The sequence below is a fragment of the Trachypithecus francoisi genome, unplaced genomic scaffold (assembly GCF_009764315.1).
Source record: "Trachypithecus francoisi isolate TF-2019V2 unplaced genomic scaffold, Tfra_2.0 Lachesis_group11, whole genome shotgun sequence".
In the NCBI taxonomy this organism is placed as follows: domain Eukaryota; kingdom Metazoa; phylum Chordata; class Mammalia; order Primates; family Cercopithecidae; genus Trachypithecus; species Trachypithecus francoisi.
The window spans coordinates 94,319,064-94,342,134 of NW_022681456.1; the positions used below are offsets into that span (position 1 = coordinate 94,319,064).

Below are 23,071 nucleotides of genomic sequence, written 5' to 3' on the forward strand. Positions count from 1 at the left end.
GATGAACTCTGGTATGCACTGAGAGGAAGGAAAACCTGCAACCAGTGACAGACATAGAGGAAAGCCAAAGGCCCTGGGACTGGCTGTAGAAGTGAGGCCTGTAATGTCCACTCATAAGGAATTGTTATCCACCTTTGGTGGCAATTACCAATATACTAACACATCTATTTTCTTCTTCACCATTAGACATACAGTGTTTGATGATAGTTAAATTTACCACTAGTCAAAGTGATATAGAGAAGTAAGAACTGGTTCATCAATAGGTTATGATAATTTGGGTTTGCCTTCATGTTGGGAAGGGGATAAGAGTGTTAATAACTGCACACATTTTACCTATGTAAATCATTTATCCAAGGCACATTTGAATATATATGTTCAGGAAGAAGGATGTGTGTGAGACAGCAAGGCAGTAGAATGTATTAAAGATGACAGCCATAATATTAGTCAACCTCAACCTCTCCCTTTTTTATTTTTATGGATGGAGACTTGCTCTGTCACCAGGCTGGCATTCAGTAGTGCAATCTTGGCTTACTGCAACCTCTCACCTCCTGGTTCAAGTGATTCTCCTGCCTCAGCCTCCTGAGTAGCTGGGACTACAGGCGCGCGCCACCATGCCCAGCTAATTTTTGTATTTTTTAGTAGAGATGGGGTTTTACCATGTTGGCCAGAATGGTCTCAATTTCTTTGACCTCTTGATCTGCCTGCCTCAGTCTAATCTCTCTATTTAGCTACCTACTTCACTGGTACACAATATACAAGCACAGGACTGAGTTAGATAGAGAAAGATATTTCTTTTGGTTTTGGTCTTGCTGAGTTTGTGGTACCTATGGAGCATCCAGTGAGAGGTGTTAAATTCAAAGTTGTATCAATGTGTCTGAAACTCAGAGGTTGAGGTTGGTGATACAGACTGGAAATCCTCAACGTGTAAATACATCTACTTAAATTGATGAAATTGGCCAAGGACTGAGTAAAATGACAAGCAGAACAGGATGCGACTGGAAAACTAAACTTTAGAGGACTGGCAGAAATAAAGCTGTCCACACAATGTAGGCGCATTAATTTTAAATGATGTCACAGAAAGAAAAAAGAAATGATGTCATAGAAACAAGGAGAAAAATGTCTCAAGAAAGGAAGAGTAGAAATGCTATCAGACCCTGTAGGCAGAATTATAAGAAGGTCACTAGTGTCCTAGCAGGAGGAGTTGTAGTAGGATGGGAGGAGTGATGCAACTGGCATAGGAAGTGAGAAAAGAAAACCAAGTCTACATTTTCAATAAGTGAAGGAAATGAAACAGGAGAAGGGCATAAGAAGCTGAAGGATAAAAGGAAAATATATTGAAGAGTCATGATATGATCCAGTTTCTGCTAGACTTGCAGAATTCGTTTTGCTGTAAAATAAATACCCTTGCTCATGAATTGCTTGTCAGGTTGTGTTTATTTTTCAGATCCAGTCCACGAGAGAGCAAAATTCCTCATAATGAGAACTCATTGTTTTGAGTGAGATACAAATGTTTAGTTATTCCCACTATTTTAATAATTATTTTTCCTCACTTATAAAATAAATACCAGGCCTGTTAAAACTGGGAAAGTGATGTCAGCATTAACTGTACATGAAAGTCGTATATGGTTGGCATATGTCTAAACAAGAGCAGGTTGTGATATGCCTGTATTGGTAAGGGATTGTATTCCCATCAGGACAGTCAAGTACAATGTCTCTGAGTTCATAGTTTTCTTCTCGGCAGCAAAGACATGAATGTTCCAAGAGTAAGATATCATAATTGTACCTAAAAGAAAAATTCAGTAATAAACATTTTTAGAATTTTAAAGATAAACTGACATCATTACTCAAGCAGTAATTGTCTAAGTGACTTAGCAAGCCTTGTAACCAATTTATTCTTTTTCTAGACCTTGCATTTCCCATGTCACTATAAAGCTCTGATGTTGCTCAGTGATAAGAAATCTGAAAAGAAGTTATAATCTCATAATTGGAGCATTATGGTGAAAAAGTAAACTAAATAAAATGTTAAATATAACTTAATATGAGATTATCTCTACATTAATCTATACATAAAAGTGTACATAAACGAAAAACATACTGTCTAAATTTCAAGTGTAAGTAATTCAAGAAATTCACTTCTTTGCTTAAATATTTTCTGTAGTCACTGTATGAAGATGAGTACATTTGTTACAAAGGTATCATGGTTGGCATATTTAGAAAACTACTTTGGAATGACTCATCACTATTTTAAGTGAATATTTTAGTTCTCAGATCTTAATATCTTAGATTCTTCTTTCATTTGGTCCTTATAACAAAATAGTATTGCTCTCACATAAAAGTTTTTCCATGTAATATTTTAAAAGGTTCATTTTCTCCACAAGGTTACAAAGTTAACACACGATACACATTCAAAGAACTCACTTGACAGTCTTCTCACATTCCCCTGCGCATTTTGCCATCTGAACTCTTTTCTTGCAACCACTGTAGATAACAGTCACATTCACAAGGGAAGATCTGCAATTATTCTTACCTAAAACGAAAAGGAAAAGCGAGTCAGAAGTGAGGTTTAACATTAACAACTGATAACCCTCCACTTTCTTAACCTATAAATAATAGCAACTACTTCGCAACATGATTGAGGAGATTAACCATCTCAGCACCATTACAAGGTAGCTGGTTAATACTCAGATTACTGGTATCTTGTTGTTCCTGTTGTCACTATCACACTATCACAGGTGAAGGCGTTGAGGGGAGAAGTAAGAGGAAGGGAGGGGGAAGAAATGGGTAGATGGATTATTTTGACATCTATCAAAAACGGGTGGATGAATTATTTTTGACATCCATTTTCTCATCACTGATTATCCTTATGATCTAATACACCATTTACAACACAACTTGCTGATGTCAAAAGAACAAGCTAATTTTTTCCATGAAAAATTACATTTGTTCCCTTGTAAACATTGTTTTTTTACTGAGAAGAATGTTGCAGTCAACATGAATACATAGCCATAATACATTATGAACAAATATCCAATGGAAGTTTACACAGATAGGCTAGATTACCTGTTGTGTTAAAAATACAAGATACTTTCTCTTAATGATCTGCCATTTTGTTTTAAAGAAATTAAACTTTTGTCAACAGCTTACATTTTTCTCTGTGCAGAACTTAACTTTACTCACATGTATAGCAACATTTTTTTGAATCATAGATTCTGTCTTCCTGTAGGGGTAAGAAAAAAGAGAAAACGGGAAACGTTGTTCCAAATTTTTCTGCAAATAACACAACACTTCTTAATTGGTTAAAATGCATCACATCACAAAGAGGAAACGGAACAGATGGACAATCTTACCCCAGATCTAGCAAGCAAAGGGCAGGAAAGGAGAGACATCAGCTTAGTAATAAAAATATGACTAAAATTTTTCAACAATGGGTAAAGGAAAAATAAGCTTTAAACTAAATTCTTGTTAAAGATAACATTAAATAATATTATATTATTTATCACTTACTGAAAAATGCTCTAACAATAATATTACTACTACACACTAGAAACTCACAATTAGAAGCTGCACCTTTGAGAAATTGATAGGTTTAAATTTATAACAAAGTAAAAGCATGATAAATATTGAAATCCGGTATTAGAGCTCGAAAATAAAACATCATACCATATTATCAATTATATCTTCAGAAGGAAAAATGGTAACTTAAACCTCCCTTAATAATTGAAACTTAAGCATTCATTAATATAAAACCCAGCCATACTTGGGGAGCACAGAAACGGAGAAAACTGTGACACAAAGAAAGACCTAAAGTACCCAGACATGATTATATAGAAAAATTGGTATCCTTATAGATAATTATTTGAGCTATTTTTAAAAGTTAGTGAGTTTTTTAGTTTAGAAATAGCAAAATGCTTTCTATAATAACTGACTCCTTCTAGATGAGCACTAAATTAAGTTTTATAAAGCCTGCAAAACATGAGAGCCTTTCTTGATATGAAAAAAATATATACTTAACAATAAAAGATGAGCATGTCTGGAATCACTCGGGCTCTGGATATAATGCATTTGTTTAAAGAGCTATGCAATCTACAAGATATTTATGTCTGCTAGCCAGACACAAATATTTTCTAATGAGATTGAAGAAGGTTGACTTTTTCTTTTGAGAGGAAGTCTTACTCTTGTTCCCCAGGCTAGAGTACAGTGCTGGGCTCACTGCAACCTCCGCCTGCTGGGCTCAAGCCATTCTCCTGCCTCAGCTTCCTGAGTAGCTGGGATTACAGGCACCTGCCACCATGCCTGGCTAATTTTTATATTTGTAGTAGACACGAGGTTTCACCATGTTGGCCAGGCTCGTCTCAAACTCCTGACCTCAGGTGATCTGTGCTCCTCGGCCTCCCAAAGTGCTGGGATTACAGGTGTGAGCCACTGCGCCCAGCCAGGGTTTGATATGAGAACTGAATCTCAGTGTTCATTAGTTAAGATGACTTACTTCTGCACACCAGGTCTGCTTTGGGCAGTCCTGGACTACTGCAGCAAAGCCAGTGTCTTTGCAGGAATAGGAGACACAGGGGTTGCTGGGGTCATCGAATGAAGCACCAATCTGGGAGGAAAAGAGGGGGACGAAAACAAAGTAATTATTCACCTTGATTTCTTTTAGAGGTTTGCAAGAATATCAGTTTAAAAATTCAAAATCATGTTTAGTGATTTTCCAGAGGCACTTTGTCATTAGGTTAATAGTAAAGAAAAGATGGTTTGAAAGTCTTCCACTTCCATGAATAAACCAAATTTGTTCATTGAGACACAGAATGTGTCAAGATTCTCAATCCTCAAATTAAGATTCACGAACAGTTACTCTATTATATTTTCAAGACAGGTTTTTTTATAGTAATCAAGCACTTAATCAATTGTTATGTTCTAAGCTTAAGGGGAAACGAGAAATTTAAGTGGGGGAAAAAATGGCACAAAATAGGCTTATCATATTAAAACAAATGACAAGTCTCACAAGATGTCTTCTATCTTGGCCTATATTCCTATACTTTTAAGTTCTCTGCTGTTACTTTGTAATTAGCTTATGTTAAATATTCAAACAACAGTTTGAGAAACTGCATTTATTTCATGGCCTCAGACAAGATGAACTTTCTGATAAATTGGAATTTTACTATAAATGATCAGAAGAAAACTTTCCTTTTGTTTCTTAAATATCATCATATTTTTTGTTAAAAAACTACCACAGGTTCAAGTCAGATCAACTTTGGACACTAAAAATTTAAGAAGTCCAGGTAGAAATGTGAGTGTGATAAATGGGTTATCAAAGTAAAACTCTCATAGGATGTTTTATCTATTGCCTAATATACCACATATATTTCATTTTAAATTTTTTAATATTTACTATCACCATTTCAAGTGTGTTAATATCAATTTGAGAATCATCTGATTTTTATGGCTTCGTTATACTTTTTTCTAAAAAGTTAAATTATTGTCCAAAATGTCAAATTAGTTGTCAAAATCCAGCCTTGAATATATTGTGTTGCTGTCGCTGCATAATAGGGTTCTAGCCCTTTGGGTTTTCTTATTTGATCTCTGACAGCTTGACCATCTGATCTTTCTGGTTATAATTACAGTTTGACTCTGTTCATTGATTTGAATGTTACAAAGTATGTCTTCTCCATCTGGCAAGGCCCATGGGAAATTTTGTTCAGAAGCTCTACTGCTGAGTAGTTAATGATCAAGAATTATGTTTTCCTCCTTTGAAGAGTCCTGGTGAGTGTTACATTTGATGTTCCTTTGGAAGTGGGTGTGGGGAAAAAATGAATGGATTCCAATCCGTTGTTACTAGGGTTAAAAAATATATATACACAAACATATATATTTATTATATAATTTCTTTTATATATATAATATATTTATATTATATTATATTATATTATATTATATTATATTATATTATAAATATATATTTAAATTTATATATATAAATTAAATATATAAACATATATTTAAATAATATATATATTTATATCATATATATAAAATAGGCTGAAAGTCCCTTAATATAGCCGAGTATTAAATTTATTCATATAATCAACAAAAACATTTTAACGAAGAAAAGACCTTACCTCATAGTCAGTATTGTTAAATAAACATGTTCTTGGTTCTGAAAAATAAATATACTGTTTTATTCTAAAATACTATAATTTCTATTTATAAAACAGAAATTGTAGATGAGATCATACATAGCAAACAACTGTAATGTTTCTAACCATAATATCATAGTCTTCCTTTAATTTACTGATTATATTCATAACTTAATTCTGGGTGTCCCCCATTCTGAAGATGGTAAGTTTTAAGAATGCAAATATTATTATACTAATTCTGTACTATTTATTACACCTATCTAGTATTATGTTTGACAAAATTGGTAGTTCAAAAAGTATCTCTTGAATATGTTAATAAACAATCAACGAACATATTCAATTAAAATAATGTATTATGAATACACACCACAGTATCCGATTTCACAGCAGGTGTCATTATATTGGAACTTCACAAGCTTTTCTCCGGTTTTGCATGTGGGTGGAGCAGGGCACTCCTCAGGTTTACAGTCTATAGTCTTTGCATCAGTACAGGTACATCTGTGGCAATTGGCAGTCCATATGTCTCCAGGCTACATATACAAACCAAGTTTAGACTTCTATTCAAATACAGGAATGAGAGCACATTTGGATTAAAGTAGAGCAAAACTGTGTACTTACAGATTTCTCTTCTCCCAGTGGACCGTGACAAACTGTTAACATAAATGATAAATGGTAATTAAATTTGGCAAAATATAACCATCTGTTATTTATAGATAACCACCAGGTGGCCAATACTGTAATTGACATTAGGATTTCAGAGTCACAGAATTATACAAGATTTTATGGTGCCTTAAGGTGAATAAAATCAAGTCCACCTGCTTTAAGCAAACTGTTACCAACAGGCATATCCTATTGTTATAATCCTCAGCAAAGGATAATTCTTAATTTCTCCTGGCAGTGGTCAATCAATCTTACGGCTACTAACCGACTTACTGTTTTGCAGTCTGACTTCTGCTTTTCCAATCCTACAAGTCACCATGGCTTCATAATTACCAGACCCAAGGGCCTTTTCTCAGTTTAAGTTATCTGCCATAGTTGACATTGTTCATTCTTACCTTCTTGAAAAATGTTCTCCTTTCTTCAGACTTAATACTCTGAAATTTTTGTCTTCACTGGCAGTTTGTCTTACTCTCTCTCATTTTGCCTCTAACTCTTTCCTCTATCTCCACAATGTGCACTGTAACATCAAAAGAATGACTCTAAAATGTCCAGCTCCAGCCCAGACCTCTCTCATAGCTTTGGAGCCTGTTCTCGCTCTACCTCTAGACAGAATCCTGGCAGACCTATAGAAACCCAAAACTCGATGTGCACACAACAGATTGTATCATCTTCCCCCCAAAACCAGCTTCTTTTCTAGACTAGCTTCCTTCTCTACGGATAGAACTATACTTTCAATCATTCAAGCTTAAAATCAAGGAGCCATTTAAGTTCTTCTTTCTATCACTGGCATCAAATCTACTGCCAAATCCTGTATCTCACATTCATTTCTTCCTTTCCTTATTCTACTTGCTACAATGCCACTCCAAGATCTTACTACATTTTTGATCTAGCATACTCTACTGGTTTTTTTTAGGAGATTACTCTGACTCATATCTCCTTCTGATCCAATCAGGTAACATAATTTTTCTAAAGCCTAATTCTCATCTCATTACTACTCTGATGGTCCCTTATAGCTGTGTAAACAAACACTTTATTCTAGCAGTCTAGCTTTCGAGGTCACTCATACTGTGACTCAAACTGACCTTCTCAACTTTATCTCACTTATCTCATTTACATGCCTTGGACTGGTCTGTTTGTGTTCTCAAATACCAATATTGTAATGAAATTCCTGGAGATACCTTAGAATATACAACACAAGTGACAGACAATATGCACTCTATATATAATACATAGTTTATATTTTTACTTTGAAATTTATTTTCTGCCTGATATGAAATTTGCCTATTTATCTGAAGACCTTCCTTTTCCCACTATGTACTAAGGTCAGAGAATTATTTTTTAGTAATTTTTTTTGAAGATGCGACTACCTTTTTTATTTTATTTATTTATTTATTTATTTATTTTATACTTTAAGTTCTAGGGTACAAGTGCACAACATGCAGGTTTATTACATATGTATACATGTGCCATGTTGGTGTGCTGCACCCATTAACTCGTCATTTACGTTAGGTATATCTCCTAATGCTATCCCTTCCCCCTCCTGCCACCCCACGACAGGCCCTGGTGTGTGAGGTTCCCCACCCTGTGTCCAAGTGTTTTCATTGTGCAATTCCCACCTATGAGTGAGAACATGTAGTGTTTTGTTTTTTGTCCTTGCGGTAGTTTGCTCAGAATGGTTTCCAGCTTCATCCATGTCCCTACAAAGGACATGAACTCATCCTTTTTTTATGGCTGCATATTTTTTAGTAATTTTGTTTACTTGCTACAAAGCATATCACATTGTCTTGAGAATGGTGGGGTGGTAAAGTTCCTTAAAATTACTTAACTCTGGCTAAATGGAATTTTTTCTACTATAGCTCATTCCTCCAGTTGAAATTATCTAGTTTAAAAAGATGCTCACTATCAAGTGACAATATTTTGGTTAAGGTATCATAATTATATGAAACATTTAGTAGGTAAACCTTGTTTTGATCTAAGTAACAAGGTATATTTGTTTGGTTTGGTTTCATTGGTTTGTGAAGGAGGAAATGAACTATTACTCACTATTAGGTGAATAAAAGCTAAGTTAATCCAATACATGTTTTCCTATTTTATAACATTTCCATGGCTGGTGACTTTTATTAGCAGGACCTCTGAAATTTGATTGACGAGAGGAGCCATTAATGCAGAGCAATTCTGAAGTCGTGGTACTCTTACCTGGAGCTGGTGGAAGTGAGGCTAGACACTCTGTGTAAAGACAGGAACCTTAAGTTAGTCTCTGAAGTTACTGGAATAGTATTGTGGCAAGTATAGTTATCTAATTCATTATTCTATTGCTGAAAACAATTGTCTACATAGCTAGTCTTACAAATAGATATATTCCCATCTATCTCCCCGTCCTGCTCCTCGCTGCATTTGAAATTCCATTGTACAGTGTTTCCTTTGGACCTCATATTTTAATGAGAGAAAAATATAAGTATCAAAAGGAGAAAACATCAAGGTAAACTCTTCAAAATTTTTTGAAGGCAGTTCTAATGAATAGGACAAAAAAAGAGATTTAAAAAGGGAAAATAATAATTCTGCTACAGTATGAGTATTAATTACCCAGTTTTAGTCATTTAAAAACTTTATTCTCCTTATCTTCTTGAAATACTTCAATTTTGCTCTATCTTCTCCCCCAACAAATGCTTTAAACTCGCAATATGTATTTTTTTTAGCATTTACACATCATATATTTTGGTCAATCCAACAATTCACTCATAAATTTCAAATTCTATTCCAAAACTTCTAAAAAGAAAATGAATATTTTATGTAATCTGGCCAGTCGCAGTGGCTCATGCCTGTTATTGCAGCACTTTGTGAGGCCAAGGTGGGCAGATCACTTGAGGCCAGGAGTTTGAGACCAGCCTGGCCAACATGGTGAAACTTCATCTCTACTAAAAATACAAAAAGTAGATGGGTATGGTGGTGCTTGTCTGTAGTCCCAGCAACCAGGGAGGCTGAGGCAGGATAATCACTTGAACCCAAGAGACAGAGCTTGCAGTGAGCCGAGATCATGCCATTGCACTCCAGCCTGGGCAACAGAGCAAGACTCTGTTTAAATATATATATATATATATCTCACACACACACACACACACACACACACACGTTTTTCTTGGTAGGTTGAGATGTATATGTGTGTGTGTGTATATACACACACACACATACACACACGTATATGTATACATATGTGTGTATATGTGTATATGTGTATATGTGTGTGTGTGTGTGTGTGTGTGTGTGTGTGTGTGTGTGTGTATCTCAACCTACCAAGAAAAAGGCTGACCTAGGAGCAACAGAATATTTGAAGAGAACTTAAAATTTCTACATGTTTAGGTAAAGTGATCCCAACAACTAATAGGTTGGGTAGATTAGATTACAAATATAGATTACAAAATGAATTAAAGGTATGGAAATTTGGGTAATCAAATGTTTCCAACTCTTTACATAGGGAGGCTAAGCCAGGTGCTAATTATGGATGCTTAGCAAAGTAACAGAAACCAGCAACAGGAGAGAAAAAAGATCAATTAGGCATAAATACAAGAGAAAATATTCCCTGACCAGGATTGCAAGCGTTCGTTGGAGATATTTGTAAGAGGAGCCATAGAGAACAGTCTCCTAATCACCACATTTGTATCAGAGTAATTTCTCAACTATCTGATCATGTCAGACTCTTGATCAAATCCTTAATGGTATCCCATTACTATAAGGATAAAGCCTTGTTGAAGTTTGGTTCTTCATAAAATTTCCTCTACTTACGTTTTTGCTCTCATTTCCTCCCTGAACCTTATGCAGTCATTGGCAACATCTGGTTGATTCTTGAACTCCCCCATGAGGTCTTATATCTTTATCTTTTCCAGGGCTGTTTGCAGGAATACCCTCCCCATCCATGCCAATTTTAAACTCAATCATGCCATTTCTCATGCCTTTACTCCACACTACCAATTAATAAGCAGAAGTTAACACTACTCTCACTCCACCCTCGGAACCACATATTTTGTGCATATTTTGGGTATCACTAAATATATACTATCTGTGCCCAAAATAATCTCTTCCTCCCACACACACAGAATAAAAAATGGCAAGTGCTGCATCCTGCTGATGTTTTTGCTTTTACTGTCTGCTAGAGAGTTTAGCACACATAAGGTACTAAAGAAATATTAGTTGACATAGTAACAAAGAAATTAGGGCTTTTCCTATACTGACCTGTTTTATTTTCAGTTTCTACTTCTCTGGTTGCCACGACAGTGGTTTCTGAGAGGAAATAAATGGATGGTATTGTGATTTTAAAAATTAGAATAACCTACACATATCAAGTCTGTGTTTATGTACATGCCCAAATGATGGCACAAATTCATACTCAGGGAAAACTTTGTGTGGAACAGACAATTTATTCCAGTTCATTTGGGTCATCTGATTTTACCTGACTGGGATACTTGTGGTCTTGTTGGCACTCCAGATGGAACCAAGGTGGAGCCTCACAAAAGGAAATATAAGATATTTTAGGACTAGCACCCTTCATAATCCCCTGCTCAGAATTCTCAATCTGCATGAAGAAGTCTTTAGGAGGGGAGCCCCAGTGAAAACCTAAACCAAAAACTCCCAGAGGGAAAAAAAAAAAAAAAAAAGGTATCCTTAGTGGAATTTCAAAGTTGTGTTCTAAGAGGAAGTTGAATGCCATCATCCTGGCCTCGGCCTTTCACTTCTCTCCTACCCCTCTCCTACCTCTCCTACCCCTCTCCTACCCCTCTCCTCCTACCCCTCTCCTACCCCTCTCCTACCTCTCCTACCCCTCTCCTACCCCTCTCCTACCCCTCTCCTACCCCTCTCCTACCTCTCCTACCCCTCTCCTACCCCTCTCCTACCCCTCTCCTACCCCTCTCCTACCTCTCCTACCCCTCTCCTCCTACCCCTCTCCTACCCTCTCCTACCCCTCTCCTCCTAACTCAACTTCTCATGTATAATCAAAGCCACATTGAATACTCACCTGTTTGCACTCCAGTTCCAGAAGTTATTTTGACTCCTGTGGAAGCAGTGACTGCTTAAAAAGAAACAAAAGTGGTGAGTACAGGGGACTGGAGAAGCTAGAGCTTAACTTCATTTAAAAAAAATGTTTTATTCTTCATGCTTTAGATGGACAGATAAAACTATGTATTTTGTACATGATGTTCTGAAGAACTACATTATGCCACTCTCTTAGCACTTTTCAAGAATATATTATTAACTACAGTCATGATCTTGTGCAATAGATCTCTTGAATTTACTCCTCCTGTCTAAATGAAATCTTGTATCCTTTCACCAACATCTCCCCACCATACCCCTCCCCTTATATACAACTACCCCAACCACTGGTAACCATCATTCTACTCTTTACTTCTGTGAGAACTGCAGATAAGCTATCCTGTCTTCTGAGGGGCCACCGAGACAAATGTATTTATTACTATTTGACTTACCTGTGGTAGGAGGTCCAGGAGCAGCGGTTTCGTCAGATGCTTCCTTGGAAGGACCTAAAATGAGCAAGGGAAGAGCAATACACTTTTTCTGATCTCAGAAGAGCATTTACTTAAGACACCTCCACGTGGAACAAGAGTCTCAAAGCAGTTGGAATATACTAACACATCTACTAATGCTAGCACACGCCCCCGCTGTGGAAACACTAAGAACTTCCTGTTGTAGCAATCCCTTGTTCACAGAGGTGAAGTGAAGATTCTTCTTTGACCCTGATATATGTTTCTCTTCTGGGTTCCCTTTCTCTAAGTGATGAGAGCTTTTCTCACACTTTATACATGTTTCACTTCTGGTGCCCCTTCTCTAAATGACAAGAACTTTTCTCAAGCTTAACTCTTATTTCATGTAACTTGGTTTCTTGGTTCTCCTGTATTAACTTTGGAGGGAGAGAGTGGGAAAAAATGAGAAAATGAGAGACCTAATGTTGCCCTTAGCTTAACTACATTTTAGACAGGTTTGTTCCTAGCTATTGGCTCTTAACCTCCCTTTTCTTATTTACTTTAGATAACTTGCCTTACTTTTAAATTCTTCCTCTGTCCCTTTGAGATGTAATTCTTCTCCCACTCTCTTGTCAATCTGACAATTCATAAATATCTTTCTCAAGGACCTGACAGCCACTCTTTTGAAATATAATTATCAGGAAAAATAATGCCTCTATCTCCCAATCTCTGTGGGAGGGCAGGGGCCTAACTTTGACCTGATTAAGTGCCAATTACCAAACACAGATGGCCTAATCATATACGTTAAAGTCTCTCCAAACATTCTTCATTACTTTTCCACTAGCTTAGCCAAGCACTAAACAATTCTCCTGCCTTTTGCTTTATCAGAGCTGAGTTCAGTCTCTCTCCCCTATTGCAATGGTTTTGACACTCATTGTAATAGTCTTGAACAAAGTCTTCTTTGCCTGTTTAACTACACCTGGTACAATTTTATTTTACAGTTGAAGTGTGACATTCATTCAAAGAGATAAATATTGCCTATCTGTATTGACTTTGTAAACAGTATTTACTTTGGTGTTAAAGACACAGAAATGTTGAGCATGTAATCTTCATTTGAGACAATAATTTATATTACCTGCGATGGAAGTTTCTGGGGTTCCAGTGATTCCATTTGATACTACAGTGGTGTCTGCAAAGGAAAATGAGGGCAAATTCATATCAGCCACAGCCCTTATTCCTATCCTCAGAGATCAACATGAGGAAGAGAAAGCAAATCAGATGACATTCTGGGCCAGTGTTCCAGCTAGCCCACAGGGCACCTTGTGAATTACAGACACACAAATAACTCCTCTGGACAGATGAGAATTCATGGATTTCAGTGTCTGCTCTCTCCTTTAGTGGTGCCCTGTGTGCCTTCACAGCCTGACCTGGGGACTCTGGCATGAGCCTGAGAAACCCCAAAACAAGGAAACAACCATAGATGGCTAGGAAAGGTAAATACCCTAATGGGACTTCCTGAGTCTTATCTTTACCCCCAGTATTTCCCTATGCTGAAGCAATGGATAGGAGTCATTAATGAGAACCCAGTGGAGTTAAACAGATTTAACCACTGACAGACACTCGTTTAACCCTAAGAAAGGCAAAGAAGAATGAGGTAGGAATTGATGTGTGGATGCTACAGTCAGTTCCACAGAAGGGATCTTAGTTTTCTAGCCTTAGGTTCTTGTAGCTACCTACTAAATATTTACATACCTGTGTTTGAACTTCCAGAAATAATTATGCTAGAGGCTACCTCAGTGGTGCCTGTAATAAGAGGGAAGGACACAATGCCTTTCCCATCATCAGAAATGTATGGCTTTTCCACATAACCTGGTTTCTCTGAAGCAACAGAAAACAATTTAACAAGTTTTCTTGCACTAAATGCTAAGCCTGGCATGTTTTCCAATTGACTCTTTCATAATTGTATGTTCAAGGGAAATATGGGAGAGGAAAGTCACAATTGCCTCATATATCTCATTTCTCTAGATCTAGAATCATCCAGACTTCAATTACTAAATTTGAGAATGTGTTTCTTATATGCACATGATTTACCTCCAGTAAAAATTTTCTACAGTAAATGTAAGAAAAGGGACAAGTACTCCAGAGAAAGAAAACCAGAAAACAAAGTGTGTGTAAACTTGTGATCAAAGGTTAAATGTCTAAATCAAAGCCTTAATCAGCACAATTACCTGCATCTATTGAATAATCTCTTAATCAGCAAAATTACCTGCATCCATTATAGTAATCTCACCTTCTTGGCTGCTGGTGACTCCTGTTGATCCTGGGGTATTGCCTGACAAGACAAAGGCAGTAAAGAAAGGATGTGTCTAGATAATTAATACATCTATAATATATCTTGGAAAAATCAGAGAATTGATCTAGGTTGGCCTCATGATCTTTTATTAAAGGGAAAGCAACCACTTTCCAGCCACATTCATTTTCATTCAAAATCTGTATGTAGTAAACTCAAATGGAAAAATCGTGGAGAATCCAAAATGTGAAAAAACTCACCTGATGAAATTTCTGCTTCAGTGGTTCCAACATAACCTTTAAAAGTTGTGGCCTCTATAAGAGCAACTTAAGAAAAGTGGAAAAGATGGAGCGTGTCAACATGAAAATGATATGGCAATAGATGACGTTATGAGATAATTTACTATTTTTATTAATGTTTCTAATGTTTGTGCATACATAGTAGATGTATATACTTATGGGGTACATGAGATGTTTTGATACAGGCATGCAATGTGAAATAAGAACATCATTAAGAATGGGGTATCCATCCATTGAGCTGTGAACAATCCAATTACACTCCTTAACTAAGAGCCGTTTAAAGGATAATTCCTTTTACTACTTGACTTACCTGTTCTGAAACCTCCAGGTAAGGCTGTTGTCCCAGAGCCTATCACAGTGTAGCCTTGGAGGAGAGGGAGAAGGAAGAGGGGGTAATATGAGCAGTGTCTTATAGGATAGAAATCATGGTTTAGAACAAATCCATGTGTTTCTGTGAGACAATGCATTCCTTCTCCAGGATTCCTTTCCTAAGAGGTAAACTAAACATGGTTTTCCCTGTTTTATAGTGTTCATTTTGGTTAGCTTCAGTCCTCTGGGATCCTTGTTTTCCAAGTTAGCATCATGAACAAGGGCTTTTCCCATCCTCACCTTTTTCAATTCCCCATGCTCACCTATTTTACTTTCAGTAGGTTGGCTTCTCCCTGAAATTATGTTGGTGATCCCTAAAGGTTGAAAAATGAAAAGGATTGAGAATCTTAATATTTTAATTCTTTCAAGAGAGTTTCCCCCCTTCTACTTTTTACTTTCAAAGTTTCATAACTATGAGGCTAGCTTCTCTGAAAAAATGAAATATTAAAAAATATGTCCCCAGCAAATTCTGGCTGATCCTGTTTGAGATTCTGAATCCCAAAATTAAAGGCAATATGGTCTCCTGGTATAACATGGTATATCCCAGTACTTCAGTACACAGTGCTAAGTCAAACACATTGGAAATCGCTAAACCAGAACTCCTCTCCCTTTCAGGCTCTTTGCCTATGTCCACCCTTTATGTCCTGGAGAGCCCAAGGAACTCTCTTTGTCTGTTTTCTCTTCTCCCTGTATGTAAATAACACACAGTGGGTTATTTAGGGCTAATGTAACCCTAAATAACTCATCAGTACCCATAGTTTCAAATATTATTTGTAAGCAAATCACTGACAAATCTCTATCCCAGTACAGGCTTCTCGTCTGGGCCCCAGTCACCTTCATCAACTCTTCTGGACATCACTACCTGGAAACCTCAGAGTAATTTGAATTCAAATGATCAAAATCAGACCTTACTGTATCACCTATCAAGTATTATTTTTATTTCCTCTAGTATATTCACAAACTTGGTAGATGGCACCATCATCTATCCACCCAAGCACTCAAATCATGAACTATGAGTCAGCTAAATTTATTCCTCTCCTTTATCTCCTCAGCCACACTTGTTGATTCTAACTGGTTAACATATTGTACACTCTTTCTGCCTCTGCATCCCCTTATGACTAGCTTATTTCAGTCCCTAACCATCTGTCATTTCCAAGAGATTTCAAACTATACAACATACCTCCACCCTTACTCTTACTCTCTTTCATATTAATCTTCTACCTGTGACTAATTAATATTCCCAAAAAATACAACCTGGGCATGATAATTAACCTATTTAAAAATCCCTTCTCATTGCCCATTAATCAATGTTTTAATTTTTGGTGTTATAATTGAGCCCAATATTATAATAGTCTCATAGAATACAGAATTGATGAGTGATTTTTTTCTTCATTTCATGATATTTCTGTCCCAACTTTGTAATCTAGAAGCTCCAAAAATTTCCCAACATTCCCTCTTTCCATGCTCTCTCAACATCTGGGTTGCGTTCCACAAGTATATTGTATTATTGTATTATAGTTCCTTGAAAATTCCATACTGTTTTACATCCCCCAGACATTTGAATAGAAAAGAGAAAATATTCTTTTCCATCATCATTTTTTCAAGTAAACAAAAGACGCCCAAGATGCCTAAAGTTTATTTCAGTCATCTTTTATTTATCCAGCCTGGAAATCTTGGTTAGTGGTGGCTTTGTTTGATATGACAGTAGTATGAGCAAAGACAAGTGTGGAAATATTTTACCTAGAAAGATTCCTGTCCCCATTTAGGTATCTACTTCTGGGAAGCTATGTCCTAACAATGATGTCCCTAATTAAATCTTTAGTCCAGGGTATTCCACAGCATTAATATGACCACCTTCAACGGACTTCAGTAAGTCTTCAAATGAAAAGTTTTATCATCTCCTGTCAGGGCCTAAATTTCACTAGTAATTAATGAAATCCTCTGTAATTAATTTCTAGTAGTGGTATTATATTTAGTAATTAAGTTGTAGTTCCTGGTAGTAGAGGAAAAAGTTGAGATGATTTAAGTTTGAAATCTGGAAAATATTTCATGTTATAGTAGAAGACATATTCTCAAAGAAGAGATGGCCTTTTGCCTGAAGTACTCATAGACAGCTTTCTTTTGTAATTTTGACTAATCCCTGTTGAAATTTCCAGCAAGTGTGATGAAAGAAGATATTCCAGGGGATTTGAAATGAAAATGAAATTGAGGGAAAGATAGTAAAACAGAGAGAGAGAGAGAGAGAAAGACCATAGTAATGACTTTTTTTTTAACCCAGAAAATAGCATAGACTTGGAAAAATGCACATTTCTTATAAGCCATCCAAGGGCTTCTCTATGCAAAGAAAAACAAAAACCACATTTTCTCCCAGGCTTTCTCATCTCCCAAAACCAACTGTGGCAAAACTGTCATTCTGGAGCCCCTTTGCTGTGGTTAAATACTTTGGAAAGCACTGCTTTTCCTTTGCTCATCAGTTTTACTTCCTGTGGTGTGGCTCCCTCATGTTTCAATAGGGACTTCTTGGAAGTGTGGGGTGATTTTTTAAAATTAAATTTATTGGAACCTTATTCATGAGAATAAACCCATGAGAATAGGTTTAATGTGCAATAGAAGTCCAAGATGGGAAAATTAAAGATCTTTGCTAACCAAGATATAGCGTTTTCTAGGCTCCTGAAAACTCCAGCTGACCATATGAAGGCAAGATGGATAAAAGATTCAGAATAACACATCATTCTTAGTTTCATAAAAATCACATCTAAAAAGCTGGTGTGGAGTGACAAGTTGGAATAAACAAAAACAAACAAAAAACAAGACCCGTCCATCTGCTGTCTTTAAGAGCTCCATCTCACATGTAATTATACCCACAGAGTTAAAATAAAGAAACAAGGATCTATGATGCAAAAGGAAAACAAAAGAGATCAGAAGTTGCTATTCTTAGATAAAACAGACTTTAAACCAACAACAGCAAAAAAGGACAAAGAAGGGCATTACATAGTGATAAAGTGTTCGATTCAAGAAGACGAATTAACTATTCTAGACATATACGCACCCAGCATTGGGATATCCAGATTCATAATGCAAGTACCTCTAGACCTGCGAAAAGACAGCTGCACAGTAATAGTGGGGGACTCCAACACCCTACTGACGCATTAGGTAGATCATCAGGGCAGAAAATGAACAAAGAAATTCTTGTGCTCACTTCAGCAGCACATATACTAAAATTGGAATGATACAGAGAATATTAACATGGCCCTGCTTTAAGGATGACACAAAAATTCATGAGGCATTCCATATTTTTCAAAGATACAGCATACCAGAATCTCTAGGTCACAGCTAAAGCAGTGTTAAGAGGGAAGTTTATAGCGCCAAATGCCCGCATCGAACTGTTAGAAAGATCTCAAAGTAACAACCTAACATCACACCTACAGGTACTAGAGAAACAAAACCAAAGCAACCTCAAAACTAGCAGAAGACAAGAAACAACAAAAATCACAGCTGAACTGAAAAAAAATTAAGATGTGAAAAACCATACAAAATATTAATGAATCTAGCAATTTGTTTCTTGAAAGAATAAATAAAATTGATAGACCGCCATCTAGACTAATAAAGAGGATCCAAATAAACACAATCAGAAATGACAAAGGAAATATTACCAGACTCCATATAATTACAAAAAAAAAAAAACTCCCAGAAACTACCACAAACACATCTATGCATACAAACTAGAAAACCTGGAAGAAATGAATAAATTCCTGGAAACATATAACCTCCCAAGATTGAACCAGGAAGAAATTAAATTCCTAGACAGACCAATCAAGAGTTCTGAAATTGAATCAGCAATCAAAAGCCTACCAACCAGAAAAAGCCCAGGACCAGACAGATTCACAGATACATACTACCAGATGAATAAAGAAGAGCTGGTACCATTCCTAATGAAACTATTCCGAAAAATTTAGAAGGAGAAATTCCTCCCTAACTCACTCTATGAAGCCAGCATCATTCTGATACCAAAACCTAATGGAGACACGACAAAAAAAGAAAATTTCAAGACAATGATCTTGATGAACATAGATGCAAAAAATGTCAACAAAATACTAGCCAACTAAATCCAGCAGCATATCAAAAAGCTAATCCACCATGATCAAGTAGGCTTTATCCCTGGGATGCAAGGTTGGGTCAACATACACAAATGTATGTACCAATAAATGTGATTTACCATATAAAGCTAAAAACAAAAACCACATGATCATCTCAATAGATGCAGAAAAGGCTTTTGATAATATTGAATATCCCTTTATGTTAAATACCCATAAAACACTAGGTACTGAAGGAACATACCTCCAAATAATAAGAGTCATCTATGACAAATCCGCAGCCAATATCATACTGAATTGGCAAAAGTTGGAAGCATTCCCCTTGAGAACTGGAACAAGACAAGGATGCCAACTTTCCCCACTCATATTCAACACAGTACTAGAAGTCCTAGCCAGAGCAATCAGACCAAAGAAATAAATAAAAGGCATCCGAATAGGAAGGAAATAAGTCAAACTAACTTTGTTTGCAGAAGATATTATTCTATACCTAGAAAACCCCATAGTCTCTGCCCAGAAAACCTCGATCTGATCAACAACTTCAGCAAAGTTTCAAGACACAAAATAAGTGTGCAAAAATTAGTAGCATTTTTATACATCAACAACATCAAGGCTGAGAGCCAAATCAAAAAAGACAATCCTATTCACAATAGCCACAAAAAATAAAATACCTAGGAATACAGCTAACCAGGGAGGCAAAGGAGCCCTACAACAAGAACTACAAAACACTGCTGAAAGAAATCAGAGATGATACAAATAGAAAAACATTTTATGTTCATGGATAGGAAGAATTAGTATTATCAAAATGGCCACACTGCCCAAAGCAATTTACAGATTCAATGCTATTTAAATCTACCAATGACATTCTTCACAAAATGAGAAAAAAAAAAATCTATTTTAAAATTCATATGGAACCAAAAAGGAGCTTGACTAACTAAGGAAATCCTAAGCAAAAACAGCAAAACTAGAGGTATAATATTACCCAACTTCAAACTATATTACAATGCTACAGTAACCAAAATAGCATGGTACTGGTACAAAAACAGACACACAGACCAATGGAACAGAATAGAGAGCCCAGATATTATGTTATACACCTACAACCATCTGATCTTTGACAAAGCCAACAAAAACAAGCAATGAGGAAATGGCTCCCTATTCAATAAATGGTGCTGGCATAACTGGCTAGCCATGCAGGAGATTGAAGCTGAACCCCTTTCCTTACACCATATAAAAAAATCAACTCAAGATAGATTAAAGGCTTTAATGCAAAACCTAAAATTATGAAAACCCTGGAATATAATCTAGGAAATGTCATTTTGGATATCAGCCCTGGCAAAGATTTCATAACAAAGATGCCAAATACAATTGCAACAAAAACAAAACTTGACAAATGGAACCTAATTCAACTAAAGAATTTCTGCACAGCAAAAGAAACTATCAACAGGTTAACAGACAACCTACAGAATGGAAGAAAATACTTGCAAACTATGCATCTGACAAAGATCTAATATCCAGAACCTACAAGGAATGTAAACAAATTCACCAGCAAAAAACAACCCTATTAAAAATTGGGCAAAGGACACAAACAGCTATTTTTCATAAGAAGGCATACACACATATGACAAGCATATGAAAACAATCACATTACTAATCATTAGAGAAGTACAAATCAAATCCACAATGAAATACCATCTCACACCAGTCAGAATGGCTATTATGAAAAAGTCAAAAACAAAACAAAACAAAACAAAAACAGATGCTGGTAAAGCTGCAGAGGAAAGGGAATTGATCGTTGATGTGGATGTAAATTATTGCAGCCACTATGGAAAGCAGTCTGGAGATTTCTCAAAGAACTTAAAACAGAATCACCAATTGACCCAGCAATCCATTAGTGGGTATCTATCCAAAAGAAAACAAATTGTTCTACCAAAAAGACAAATGCATTTGCACTTTCATCGCAGGGTTATTCACAATAGCAAAGACATAGAATCGACCTAGGTGCCCATCAATGATGGACTGGATTTTTAAAATGTAGTGTATACACACCATGGAACATTATACAACCATAAGAAAGAACAAAATTATGTCCTTTGCAGCAACACAGATGGAGCTAGAGATGCAGCTGGAGGCCATTATCCTATGTGAATTAATGCAGGAACAGAAAAACATACTGCATGTTCTTTCTTATAAGTGGGAGCTAAACCCTGGACACTCATGGATATACGGATAGCAACAATAGACACTGGGGACCACTAAAAAGGGGAGGAAGAAGAGGGCATTGAAAAATTGACTATTGGGTAGTCTGCTCAGTACCTGGATGACAGGATCATTCATACTCCAAACCTAAGCATCATGCAATACACTCAGGAAATGTAACAAACCTACACATGTACCCCCCGAATCTAAAATAAAAGTTGAAAAAATTTAAAATATAAAAAAAGACTAGTGTATGGAGAAAATCAATCTGAAGAGCAAGGTCCCAAGCTTGATTTACCTGACATGTCTCTTCAAGTGAAATACAAAATCCTGTTTCAGCTCATCTTCCCATTCATTCATCACTACCACAAACTCAAGCAAAGAATTGTTGAGAACCCAAAACAAACAACTCACCAGTTGCCATTCCAACTCTAGTGGCAACTCCAATGTCTCTAGAAGTCGTAGCCTCTGAGAAGAAATAGGAGAAAGTGGTATAGAATGCAGACATTTGGAAAAACGAGTAACAGTCTTACTTTATGTAATATCCCTATGGGAGCCATCAGGTCCCCAGAAGTTCACATAGGCAGGTTTCTTCAACTCTTTCATGACTCACTTGTGTTGGAACTCCCAGATACAATGGTTGTGCCAGTAGTTATCCCAGTGGTAACTGAAATCACAAGAGGAGAGAATCAATTTATGAATTCCTTTTCATCTAAAATTAGGATTTGGTTTAGAAAAAAAACAACAGGTTTCACAAGTGAACTAAAAGGTTTATATCAGGAACTTTTTTGCCTTAAGTGATATATTAGGCGTCTTCTCATGATGTCATTGTATTGCAAAAAAGTAAACAGCAATTCATAAGGAGTAAACTATTTATATACCGATAATTTGTACACAATGATTGAGGAAAATGTCCACTAAGTTCATTATAGCCAATTTGATTTAGTTTAAGATGAAAAAATAATTATTTGATTGCTAATTGCCCACCTATTTTACTTCCAGCCTCAGTGGTTCCACCATTGCCCAAAGAAGTTGTGGCTTCTAAGTGAAGGGAGAAAAGAAGTAAATTCAGAAGAATCCTATAACTGAGAAAATCCCGTGGTATTCCCAGGGTATGGTAGAGACTGTGTATGTTTCGGGGGAGAGACTCAGTCATATTCCATGACTAAAACCCCTCAGATTCCCTATTAGGTTACCTGTGTTGGAACTTCCAGATGCAACTGTTGTGCCAGAGACTATACCAGTGGTGCCTAAAGCAGGGAGAGGGAAAGAGGGACCCCAAATTGTGATGCATTTACCATCCCAAGAAGAACATGGACAGCAATGACTGTCTATGACTTGAAAGCAGCAGAAAGCTTGTGCTATCCTGTCATCATGAAGTGTGTTCTCCATTTTTAAATTCAGAGTCACAGTAAACACATTAGTTTGTAGTCCAGCCTTGATTATTTGGCTCCTTGGAGTTAAATGTCAGAGGTTTCGGGGTATTTTTCACGCTTACCTATTTCACTTCCAGGGTTTGACCTCTCAGATGTGCCACTGGTAGCTTCTAGTGACAAGAAATGAA

The 23,071-nt window shown here is 36.4% G+C and overlaps 1 protein-coding gene and 1 non-coding gene across 2 annotated transcripts in view; one reads left to right on the top strand and one right to left on the bottom strand.

Annotated features, from left to right (window-relative positions):
- Nucleotides 1-1,417: 1,417 nt before the first annotated feature.
- The window catches only part of MUC19 (mucin 19, oligomeric), a 211,467-nt gene continuing 189,813 nt past the window's right edge, over nucleotides 1,418-23,071 (bottom strand). The window contains 21 exon segments of the mRNA XM_033223489.1: nucleotides 1,418-1,783; nucleotides 2,419-2,527; nucleotides 3,178-3,213; nucleotides 4,483-4,597; nucleotides 6,114-6,151; nucleotides 6,499-6,661; nucleotides 6,750-6,781; nucleotides 8,988-9,017; nucleotides 11,019-11,066; nucleotides 11,236-11,289; nucleotides 11,800-11,850; nucleotides 12,266-12,319; nucleotides 13,395-13,448; nucleotides 14,550-14,591; nucleotides 15,159-15,212; nucleotides 15,481-15,531; nucleotides 21,922-21,975; nucleotides 22,121-22,174; nucleotides 22,495-22,548; nucleotides 22,704-22,757; nucleotides 23,006-23,053. Of these exon segments, the coding sequence (XP_033079380.1) occupies nucleotides 1,600-1,783; nucleotides 2,419-2,527; nucleotides 3,178-3,213; nucleotides 4,483-4,597; nucleotides 6,114-6,151; nucleotides 6,499-6,661; nucleotides 6,750-6,781; nucleotides 8,988-9,017; nucleotides 11,019-11,066; nucleotides 11,236-11,289; nucleotides 11,800-11,850; nucleotides 12,266-12,319; nucleotides 13,395-13,448; nucleotides 14,550-14,591; nucleotides 15,159-15,212; nucleotides 15,481-15,531; nucleotides 21,922-21,975; nucleotides 22,121-22,174; nucleotides 22,495-22,548; nucleotides 22,704-22,757; nucleotides 23,006-23,053 (1,379 nt within the window). The 3' untranslated portion in view covers nucleotides 1,418-1,599.
- LOC117091140 lies at nucleotides 18,409-18,515 on the top strand. Its single transcript, XR_004440262.1, has one exon. It is a non-coding gene; the product is annotated as a U6 spliceosomal RNA (small nuclear RNA).